Raw genomic sequence first — 12,679 nt, 5'->3', positions numbered from 1 at the left:
AAAGTCTGGCAGGTCTGTCCAGTGCTTACTGATCTTTGTCTTTATTCCATTGAGCTAACAGAGTTGGAGATTTCCCAGACAGCTTGCTCTCTTTTCCAGTAGAAGTGTAACAGTCAAATTCCATTCAAATAATTTAAATGTATATCACTTCCCCAAACAAAGCATCAGAGCAGACATTGAATAACAAATAGTTTCTGAACTCTTCAAACTCATTTCTGCTTTTTACTTAAGGAGTAGTTGGGCATCTGGAGAGCTACCCAAGGAAAAATTCTCCCATGGGATCTGCAAAGAGGATATTTTTATTCCAACATTCTGTTCTCTTTCTTGAACTTTGCAAAGGACTGAGTATGTGCATTCATTTGCTCAGACTATGGCAGCCAATATTCACAGTGTCCATCTGAAAGAACTTTGCACTAAAAAGTTATCTGAAAGGTAAAGAATGCCTGTGTTTACAGTGCTTTAGTAACTCTTCTTTTTGGCAAACTAGCAGAATGTTAATGCTGAGCTTTTTACAGAAATACAAAACAGAAAACACTCATCTGTAAGTCTCTGTGCAAATATTTTGATTAAGAAAGTCCTTTTAAGAAATCTGATTCATATTAGGTGGAGAAAGGGAAATTCAACAGCCTGTGGTTACTCAATAAAGCAAACCCTGGCTACTCCATTAACCAACGTTAAAACTTTGATGGATGGAAGAAAATGAAAGCTAGAAAAAAACAACATCAAGGATCTGAACACTAAGCAAACATTCCTCAGCATTCAACCAAGAGACTCCTTAAGCATGAGCTGCAAACTTCTGAGAGAAGTACATGTTTAATATATAAAAGGCAAAATTCCTTAATAAGAAGAGATATAGTTTGCAAAACAGTTCTTCAGGAACAGCTTGCAGCTTTTAAATCTCATTTACTCAGCCTGAGATGGTACTGTTGTGTCTACACTAGTTTTGATAAGGGAGCCAGCCCTATTCCCATTGAAGTCTATGGCATTCTCCCATTGTCTTCAGGAGGAGTAAAGCTAGGCTCAAAGCCTCACAAAGATACCACAATAAAAGATTCCAGAAGTTACCAGGATCCCATCTTATTTTCATAACATTTTTGAAAAAAAAAACTAGGGGGGAGAAAAATCTATGCAGCTCATTTCTACTGATACGCAATATGCCTTTTATGTGAAAATACAGACCAGTGAAGCAAATGAATGGTTAGCAACATTAATAGCCTGGGGGAGCTAGCAAAACTGCCCGGGATGAAGAGTTTGCCTGCAATCTTACCACTACAGAATGTCTCAGAGAAGACTAAGCATTTTGTAATGCTGCTATTTTGTATGAGCATTCTTTAAGTCCATGACAGGCAGCAGACTCTGTAGTCTTCATTTCAGATTAAATTTTATACACTAAACCTAAACACTTTATTTTTAAATCCATACTTTCTAAGGGTATGTAGTTTTTCCTGGAAATGACATTATATCATGGAACTGAACTTGCATTCTGATTTTATGCAGTCTGACTAAGCATTAAAAATGAGCTCTGTTATAATTCAACTTGCAACAGAAACATGTCTTTTTGCAACAGCAGCTTGCAAAAAAAAACCAACCCCACTGCATCCAGAAAACAAAACACTGCCCTGTGTTAATAATGAATGCAGCTCGTATCTACCACACTCTGTTAAATTGCTAAAATTGCCCAGATAAACCATTTGAGAGTATGTCAGGTTTAATTAATACAACATGACCTGATCATTTCCACAGTTGGGAAGAAAGAAGTTGGCATCCTTTATATCCAGAGCTCAACCTGGAGATTATGCTAAGTTGCTTCATTCACAGTCCACACTCCTCTGCACATGTCAGGAGGACAGCATTTGTCCCCTCTAGTGATAAACAAATTATACATGAAATCAATTCCACTTCACAATAATTTTCCCTATTGGGTATTATCTTTCCTCCTCTGCTCCCTCCAGTTAAGCTTGCATCCTGTAACTTGCTAATGAGCTGGGGGCTTTCTGTTCCAGGTGGCACCCCCTGCCTCGAAGTCATGACATTTCCCATTTTGAATGCTGCTGGCATTTTTCGACAGCTCCTGCTAACTAGCCTTTTTGACCTGCACTAAGAGGAACTCATCTGATCGAATCCTCTAACCTGCCAATCATGCCAGCAAATGATCTTCACAGTCACTCCCAAGGCAGGAGGGGAAAAAAAAAAGGGAGCGCAAAAGAGGGGGAGCGAGAGAGAAAGCTAGCAGAGAGTGATGGAGTAGGCAAGCAGGCAGCCTCTGCAGCTACCTAATGAGAGTACTTTAAGTCTCTGAGGCAGCTGAAACATTGAAAAACTGGTGGGAAAATTAGGACAGAACTGAACGCCTGGTGCTGTTATTACTGGTTTCTTTCCACCCTGAGATCATTTTGAGAGCAATACCTTCGAGATGTGCCATTTTCTGAAGAACGCAAGTTAATTTTACCATATAAAGAGAAAACATATATTTTTCCCTGCCACCATCAATATGCAGACCTCATAATTCTGCTCTGCCAAATGGCGTTCTTTACAGCATTAATTAGGTGCTGTAAGCTCGTTAAATGAGTCTTCACCTGGGGATGACTATGAATATTTTTTTGTTGTTGATGCAAGCCATAAATAGCATTTTTAATCTCATTTAAATGCTGGCAACATTTACACCTCTATATCTACAAGTGTCTGCACACAGACACATAAACCAACAAATACAGTATCTACATAGTCTAGATGTGACTTTGTGGGCTGAAACCAAGCAGAGTCATGATAATGACTCAGTGGTTTTGATTTTATTCCTTTTATGATGGGACAGATTACTTACTGCTGAATCTTACAAGCACACAGGGACAGATTTAAGTGTGTAGATTTGCTTTCCCTTCAGGTAACTAGTTTTGTTCTTAATCAAACTTAGCAGGTAAGACTGTAAGCTAACTAGGTTTTAACACAGATGCAATGCACAGAATGAAGAAGAGAGGCATTAAAAGCAACTGTACAATAAAAATTTCAGGGAGAAAACTTGAATAAAAAGGCTTATACCATGCTATGACATGCTGTGATTGTATTGTTACAACATACATGCCAGAAAATATAATGTACAAACAGTCCTTATAGTAACATCAAAAGATGGTTGCAGAAATGATTCTACAAAATTAATAGCTAGGTACTAATGGCGGAGAATGATCACTCATAATTACTAATTCAAAATACATGTATGGTCCAAAACAACATTAATCATTTATAACAAGACCACAAAATCATGGAAAATACCCGATTCTGTTTCTGCTTCTTAAAATATCTGAAGATACTCTTTCAGTGTTATTCCTCTATATTATGTATTTTTATTGGCGAATTTTGCATTTTTTCCAATTTTTGGGGGGGGTTCCTCCTCAGACCGTTCACAGCAATTAGCAATAGGAGCATGTGGGAAACCATCCACCCACATCCCAGCTTATGGGGCAGAAAAAATAACGTATTTTTATTAAATGACTTGTAAACTATGACTGCAGTTTAGGCAAGAATCTCCCCACAACTAGGAGTATTCAGTGCACATTCACTTTAATTGGTGTTGCCTTCAGAGCCAATTTTGCAGTGGCTGGTTTAGTTTCTTTGTTTCATAGAGAAACAGGCGATGTAAACTACAGACTCAAAATAGCAACACAAAGCTTGCTCTCCACGGATACAATTCTGGTATACGGCATTACTAAAATTCATTTTTTGTTTATGATTTGGCTGAAAGTAAAATGTTCTGTTAATTCTGAATGCTGCAAATGATGCCTGAGAGGCAATGCCTCTCATTAGCTTTGCTGTCTCTCTGGGTTACGGGCCATATGTGTCAGCACTGGGAGCCTCTGCTTTGTCTGGAAACCTCAGTTTCTCCCCTTCAGTGGTTCCACTTTTCCTCTTAGACAAAGCCTAACTGAGGAGTCACGTGAGGAAATAATCCTAAAGGAGAGTTGACTGTCCATGGGAGAATAGGGAGAGTTTAGACCCGCTTTTGCCTCCCTCCCAGTCATTGTCATTTATACATTGTCCTCTCTGCATTCAAATGTCATCCCAGACTATCAGCCCACTGCAACTCAAACGGCCTTTCATGCCTAGACACTTCTTAAAGCATCAACAGACCACAAAGACTGTCTAGTGGGAATCACTTGCTATCCTAATATTAATAATACAATACAGTGCATTTATGGCACAGAAGATTCCACCTTCCGTCTCCTAAATTTAAGAACAGTCAGACTGGAAAGACAGACCAACAGCGCTGCAAAGGAGCACATGCATTCATGCAAATATCACTAGTATCTTTCCTGCAGCAAAAGCCACTGTTAAATTAAAAACCTCTACACTAAAAATTATTTGAAAATGAATCTTCACAGTGCTGAAGGCAAGTTATCATGCATTAGAAATGAACTGAAAATAGGCTCCAGACTGTGCAACAGTACAAGAAAATATGATATTGTCCCTTGAGAAAAGTTATCCATGAGACTAGTAATGCTTCCTTTTTCTTCTGCCAGCTTTGCAGCTGATCTGGCCATGAAACTTTGTAATTTTTAAAAAAAGAATCATGTCAGTAAGTATGGAGCCACTAATTTCACACAGAATAACATGGAGTATATAACTGCAAGGAAGACATCAATGTCTCCTAGCCATGGAGGTTTGATATACTTGTCCTACCAAGTACAGTATGTAACAATAAATGTGAAGTCCTCCTCTCTCTGTCCTGCTTCCTTTCTTTCCTTCTTCTCCCTTCATCCCTAAAGAAACTCCCTAACTACCCCTCCTCCCAGAATCCTGCCCATGATTCTGGAAATCCTGTTCATGCTTACTTATTTCCATCTATGCCTATTTCCAGGCATAGATGCTGTCCCGGTATTTCAGTCCATGGATCAGGCAGGCTTTCAGCACCATGTTCAGCTCGCTTAGCGAGACCACAAGGCGTCCTCCACCCATTCGCTTTCCATACCTCTATCCATTAGGTTACCAACTCTGAAGAAGGATTTTTATCACGAAAGCCATGAGACTGTGTATTCCACTACTGATACAGAGTGCAATTAAGTGGCAGTGGATTTCACATGATAACAGGCAAGGCGAGCTATTACACTAACGACACAGGAATAGCATTAAAGATATTTTTAAGTCCTATGAACTCCTTGACTGGGTGGCGAGTTCCCTTTACTGTGGCATACTGGGGGATCTGATGGACATCCGTATGGACAGTCACTCCAGCCTCAGTCCCCAAGTGTCACATAAGCGAGGTGGGTGATTTATATGAGGACAGCCTTGCACTGGCCAGCTATTTGTTCAGTTCATTTCACCCTCTGAGCAGAGCCTATTGAATACGTGGGGATTTTCTTTATGGCTGAATAGAGGACAAAATTCATCTGTAACTCTTATTTTAGACTAAAGGAATAAGATAATAAATTCTTAGATATCAAGAGGAGAATGTAGTCCAATGCCTGGAGTTTTTCCCTTGTGTGTTAGATTTAAGGCATATTCTATCAGTGTGGTGATCTTATTCTTTGATATTAAGTGAAGCACAGCTGGAACAGTCTCATAAAACCATTATGTTGTTAACATTCAAAAATAATGGCACTAAAAGTATTAGAGCACCAAAAAGTATCTTGGATCCTGCAGTTATCTTTCACAGCTTAACACTAATTTAACATTTTACAAAATTGATGTTACAATTTCAACTCTGTTCAGTACTGTCATTACTGGACTCAAAACCAAATTGCTTTCAGCTGCCCACCACAACTGCATCTTATTAGCCTTTTCACGAAAGCCAATTTATGCAAATCCAGTATTAGTTAAATAATTAAACTGACCCTCAACATTCATGTATAGACATTGTCTGGCACTAAAAGAAGCAAGAGAAATTTAAACCTCCCATCTTTGGTGCTTAGGCCTCCATCTTTTCCACTGCGGCAGCACAATGGCTGTTTGTAAACATCTATTTTAATCCATCTATTTAAAAAAAAAGTGCATTAAAAAAGTGAAACTGTTAACTGCTGTGCTTTTATAGCTCTGCTTTTCTCTCCCAAGCTGGGTTCACACTGAATTTTGAGATCTTGTACCTATAAAGCACTACTGGCTACTTGCAGCTTTTGATTAAATCAACAATGACAAAATCTGGCTGACATACAGCAACTCACTTCAGAATTTCTCTTTTATGCAGACCTTTCTCCACTGTAATTACTACAGTTTTATCCCCTGAAGCTGGAGAGATGAAGACTTAGAAGCACAGTATACGGTTTTCCACAGTGATTCAGCAACACTGGCCTACCCAGGACAGAGTAAATGCAGGGGAGTAGCGAATGAGAATGACTTTTCAATACTGACTGCTGGACACGTACACTGCTGGACTATAGCTTCCCTGCAGCTCAACTAGGGCAAAGCAGGCAAAAATTACGTTTCCACACAGTGGTGCTGAATAGGAGCTCTTACACAATTTGTAAATGTAAAACTGAAGATGACAAACAAAAATGAAACTATTTGGATGGAGATGCAACAACAGTCACCTCTCTAGCTAGCAAGGAGAAAAAGGTGATTTTACATAATGATTCTGTGCTGCTGCACATCCCTGGTTAGAAGCAACCAAATCAGTGACTAGCACTTTTTGCCATTATAATGCTAACTGTCACCTCTTTGGCTTTATTCTGTTTTTTACACAGCTGAGCTGACCTGAATGACGCCATGGTCCCTTTGATTGGCTGGGCTGGTGTCAGTTGCTGGCTTAAATGGACACAGAAGAAAGAATTCATCATCCTACGATTGAAATTCAGGATTGCTCCAATGCATGTGCGTGTGGTGAAGCAATGCAAATAAAGACCACTTTTTGTTTTGCTCCAGTGAATTGTCAAAGAGATTTAGAAAGCCAGGGGATCTCATTATGGTAATACAGGTTAAATACTTTAAAAGCATATGGTGTTACCATCCTGAATGAAGCTGTCCCTGCCGGCTCTGGAAAGCAGACAATAGGCCAGAAACACATCTCGTGTCTCTGGTCCACCAATGGGAACCGGGGATTATAAATCACCACAAGAAAACATTGCGTGCTATCTGGTATCAGGTAATGCCTTGTCTTTTCGATTACAATTTGACTCCTCCTCCTCCAGAGAGGAACAAACACCAGCCACTTATTCCACTGGCCAAAGGAAAATGCAGCTCTGGAGTTTCTTATGGCCCATTCTTGTCTCGATAAAACAGTATCTGTAGAGATAGGTGAATACAGTACACAATATATCTCAACAATTTATGTAGATATGGGGAATACTTCCGCAGATATGCTTCCTGCCCAGGGGGAAAATATATCAGTGAAAACCAACAGGCACAAAATAAAAATGTTTTGCTTTATCACAAAGCTTTAAACATGCCTGGATATGGCCAAAAGATTTCTTTCCTTTCTCCCCCAAAGGCCCCGTCTAATTCACTGCTGACAGACACTTCTGTGTGCAGTGGAGCTCATTACTACCTATTTGCTAATTCTCTCCAGTAGGGAGCAGCCTCAATGCCGACCTTGGTAACTTCAGATGTCAGCTCTTTCCCCATGGGCACTGAAATGATGGGTTGTCTCTCTCTTGGAGCCCAAGACAATGACGCAGTGTACTCCACAAAGACTCTATTAGTAGTCCGAGCCTGACAGGGATTATCTAGGTTTTCAGAAACATGTCCTAGATTACTAGCTATTTCAAGGAGTTTTCTGGATCTGTAAGCAGCTATATGGCAGACAGGCAGCTGAAGCACTACAATATTTTAAAGATAGTAGAAATTCTCAGAGATACACCAGTTTCTTCAGTCGCTCCATGCAGCTGTTTCTAAGGGCAGCAGATGAGCTCTAACAAATGATGACGGAGCCATTTACAAAGTTACTGCCTTCAGCTCCTTTCCTTCACCAATCTGACAGAAATTGCTGCTTCCAAAGTTGGCAGATGATGGTGTTTGCCCATGTCTCAGCCACTGCTGGACAAAGCCCAGTCTCTGCTTTCCAACCCCTAAAGAAAGGTGGATTTAATTCAGTGGGTGCACTATTAGGGCAGTAACATCTGGCAAGCATGTGGAAAGAATAGCAGGAGGTGATAATTTCTTAAATTATCACAGCAAGATTTGGCACAGCTGCTTTGTTGGCACTCTCAATTTTATTTCCTATTCTGCCCTGAAAAAAGTAAATTAGGAACACTTGGAAGGAAGAATCAGACACAAGACTAGAATTTTATTTAACACCATTGAGGTTCTGGAAGTGGTTGAAGATGGTTGCTTGGTTTGGGTTTTTTGTGTGTTTCTTCTAATAAATTCCTTTATAATGTATAAATGTATGAAAATGCACAAAATACATAAAAAATAGAACCATCCCCTTCCACACATATCAGAGGATTAGAGAGTATCTACAGATTTTTCTCTTTCATCACTTCCTGATGGATATTGGAATACTTCAAAATTCCAGCCCTTCCTAACCTCTCTATCACCTCCATATATGCATAAAGTCAATTCAAGAAGATGGGTAAAATACATATGTACCTGCCTTGTCCAGGAGATAAAGCTGTAAGTATTTGTTTGCCTCTGTTTTTTTCATAATGTGATCTATTTCCTTACGATATTGGCACCTTTTAATTTTCCTTTACCCTTACTAGATGTAAAGTTATCTCATTGACATTTTAACAGCTTGTATTGTTTGCCTCAATCTAACTCGACTTGTCTGTTAATTTCATGACCCTGGTGAATTGCTGTCATCTTTCTTTCTGCTCTTCATGCATCTTTTTGGTTCACCAAGCCTTGTGAATGGAGACCTTAACTAAATATCTCATAATAAATACCCCTTCCTTAATGCTACCATCCTGCTTACTGCAACTCTAGTCCTGTGCTAGAATAACTGACTCAGCTCCTAACTCATTCATTTTACTGATTGAACATCCTACGTGCCCATCACTGCTCTACTGCTTCAAATCACAGCCACCTGCTTTTCAGATTAAGCCTTCACCAGACCTTTTCACATTATCAAAACTGCTGTCTTTCTTCCCAACTCCTTTCACTCCCCACACTGACTCTTATTTCCTTTTGCTTAGTGGTCTCACTCCTTTAAAGGTTTCCACCCAGCCTAAACAGCTCCTCTTCCAGGTCCAGTTTCCATGTCCACATTTCTTCTGCCTCCTCTGCTATTCTACTTTCACCTCATTAACCCCCAACTCTCTACAATGTACAACAGGACTCCTGTTCGGTACTAACACTCTTCCAGTATTATCTGCTGCTCCCCATCTTACATCACAAGTCAAATACTACAAGCAGGAACGGTTATGTTACTGCACTGTAAGCACCTGCACAACAAAGTCCCAAGCTACGATGGAAAACTGTAATCAATAACGTATACATGTCACAACTTAACATTTGTTAAGTGGCTCCAGATCTTACACAATGAAAGGTGCTATTCTGTATTAAAGCTGTGGTTGAGTAGCCATAATAGTACAGTGACGTACATCAAGGGTACATATGGCGCTCTCTTTCTCTTTAGATAAAAAATTTAAAAAAGTAATCTGCATTGGCTTAAATAGATATTCAGTAAGAATGATCAAATGGTTCTCTTTACTGCTATTTTACACACCCCTTTGCAAATACAGACTTTCTATTGCATATTGTATAAATGAAAAATTACATTTGCTGGGAAGCAACAGAAAGCAGAGATTCTGTACATGAGAAATGAGATTCCATACGTAAGCTTCCACACAAAAGGTCTTTAGCATAGATGGGCACATTCTAAATTTACTTTAGATGGATGATATGTCACGTTAGAAGAGACAAGGTTGAAGAGATGTCTGCAGGGACACAGCCCCGGGAAAAAGTAGGGATTAGCTTGTCAATAAAGATGTAAACAGAGTGCTCTGAGGCAGCCTCATTTCTGACATTAGAAAATCTTAAATGGTTTGCTGGCAGAGAGCTTGTGCAAAAATTGGGGCAGGCTGTCAAGACCAAAATCTATTCATTTCAGTTTTTCAGCAGTTGCTGCCTGTCAGGCAAACAGCCTCCACGATATTATAGGGTTAAAAAAACCCGCACATAAACCTACAACAGTAAAACTGATTATAATTAATTAGAGAAAGTTATATCTGATATTGTAACAAGCAAACGTAGCTAAATATAGACTTTATATATTTATGTAAGACTATACCTTTGAATAGGTACACAAGCAGCGTGTGCATTTATCTCAGCTCCTAGAACTTCCATAACAAGCTGTTCTAATATACTCAACATGCAAAAGCAACCAGGACTTAAAAAAATAACCAAGCAGCAGGCCTGGGTTTTTGAATGAAAGGAACTGCACTTTGGGTATTTTGTGAAACACTGTGGTATGAAACTATTTACAGAAACATAATAAGCAAAGCAGCTATATAAGGGAATACTGCTAATCTGGAAGAGTCTGTCAAGTGGGAAATTCCACTGAAAAAACACTGGGGTGATGCATATGGGCAGAGGAGAGTTAATGCCATGATATAACCACCACCATACCCTTACTGTAATTTGGTACGTAGTCTCTCTACTCACCTGTCCTTCCCAGGTTCTGTTCTACTCTTACAACACCTGAAGTCATATTACAGACTATTTCACTGCTGAATAACTAAGGCTAAAAAGATGGTGCATTGAATGAAAGCCTTTCAAGAACAAAACCAGTTCTAGTAGATCCAGTATCACAGACCACATTCATTAACATGATAGCACCTCTGCCTCCATCAAGAATATCCTTCTGTTATCAAGGCTATCAAACATACTAAATGAATAATTTCTTGTCCTTGCCCCAAAGTTTAGCAACAGAAATGGCAAGAGGTATTTTATGTCTCCATGTCTTACTGGGGAAAAAAACACCAGTCCAAATTAAAGGCAACCTAGCAGTTAATCTGCTGGCACCAGCCTCTGCAATATTTTCAACCTTTCAGTGACACTGATCCTGCCCACAAGGCCAGCAACTTACACTCTTCATACTGACCATTATACTGCAAAAACAGATTATCTGCCTGAATGTGAGCAATTTAAGAAATGTGCAGGTGAATTTTATATTTTGTTTCTCTAAAGAGAACTAAAGTAAAGAATATTTTCAAAGATATACCTTCCAATAATCATGGCTTACCTGCATGATCAGTTGTGAACATAGGTATTCTTCAATGTTTGCTGTTTGATACACCTTTGCCATAACTGTTGTTTTTTCCAAAGGCTCTCATGCTTTCTCCAGTCTCTGGCTGTAATCTTACATTCGGTACAGTAAAAATAGAAGACACTGCAAAAAAGAGTGTCAGTTTAGAAACTTTGATTTCTTCCCACAAAAGTAGTAATTTAAAAATAATTAATATATATGGAAAACACAACACTGAGTAAATATATACAGCTTTTATAGATACGACCTATTTATGCAAGTAAGCACTGCAAAAATTCTGAATGGAAAATAGCTGCGTGCATTATATGATGAAAGCTGTATGATGTAAACATTCTCAGCTGCATGCATCTTCTAAAAAAACCTGTTTCCAGGTTGTGTTTGTCTGCTTGTCCTGTGCATAGGTTGTGTGTGTCTACGTGTCCTGTGCATGGCTATATAATTCATATTTTCCATTCTAAAATGTCTGCTCTGAGAGCATTTAGAAATAAATAGGAATGTGAAAAAAATGCAGGAAGGTTTTTCAATAATTTGTCATCACATATTACATCTTCAGAATCTTGATGCCAGTAGAACTGAACTATTTTGCTTGACTTCATTTTAACTGTTATAGAGAACTAGGCTTGTTAAAAACATCCCAACAACTCAAAAAGCTTTCACATAAAGCAATCCCCTCTTGCATGAACGAGAAAAACTTTGACTATTTCCACTAGCACCAGGTAATTAATTATTAGTAGACATGATGATATCAATCACAGGGATCAAAATGCAAATGGTTAAATACTCACACATGGATGGTTTGAAAACTCAGTTTTACTTAGGATGCCTCAAACTGGTGGGAAAAATCACTGACTTAATACCTTCAGAGAACAAATGTCCATATAAAAATATCCTCAGAGCTCTGCCACTCCATGCTTGTATGAGGAAATGTTAATAGACTGTTTAAAGAACTCATTGGGGTCGTAACAGTTTTCTTTGGTTTTGCACTAACAGCTAGCACAGCTGTAAATTTTTGGAGCTACTCTTTCATCTTTATGTCTTTAAAAGACCTGGCTATTGTTTTATGTACTAGAGCTTCACACTGTGACATTTCAACTAGCATTTGATATTCTGCTATCCTTAGTACCATATGTTATGAATGGTGTATAATTTATGCAAATAAATTGGTATGAGCTCTCAAATATGAAAGCAGAAAAGGGGGAGGGCTGATTTTTTTAAGTACACATATTTAGTAAAAGACGTTAATCTACAGATTACTGCTCAGGTCTGAGATGAATGAAGGCTATGTTGAATCATAAATTGTATTGTATTCCCTGACAAGATGTTTTTAGCAGGACTGCACAACTCTTACCTTTTTAATGTGCTATTTTTAAAAACTGAAAGTGGCTAGATATGAGACAGCTTATATGGAGACTGGACTTCCAACCCAATCGTAATGATGCATTGACTTGAAACTAAACAAAACAAAAACCCCCAAAATTTCCCTTCTCACATAAACTCATCTTGCACACCTTTTTAAAATTAAACACAAGATTAGCATTTTATGCTGTA

The 12,679-nt window shown here is 38.7% G+C and overlaps 1 protein-coding gene across 2 annotated transcripts in view; it reads right to left on the bottom strand.

The window, feature by feature from the left end:
* The window catches only part of CDK14 (cyclin dependent kinase 14), a 316,058-nt gene that overhangs the window by 52,578 nt on the left and 250,801 nt on the right, over positions 1 to 12,679 (bottom strand). For both annotated transcript variants that reach the window (XM_080385509.1, XM_080385510.1), the window contains one exon: positions 11,108 to 11,254. In XM_080385509.1, coding sequence (XP_080241635.1) covers positions 11,139 to 11,254 — 116 coding nt within the window. In that variant the 3' untranslated portion in view covers positions 11,108 to 11,138. The remainder of the gene's footprint in view (positions 1 to 11,107; positions 11,255 to 12,679) is intronic.

The sequence above is a fragment of the Falco punctatus genome (assembly GCF_963210335.1).
Source record: "Falco punctatus genome assembly, chromosome: 4".
Taxonomy (NCBI): domain Eukaryota; kingdom Metazoa; phylum Chordata; class Aves; order Falconiformes; family Falconidae; genus Falco; species Falco punctatus.
The sequence above is the reverse complement of the archived record's forward strand: the minus strand, read 5'-3'. Positions and strand labels throughout refer to the sequence as shown.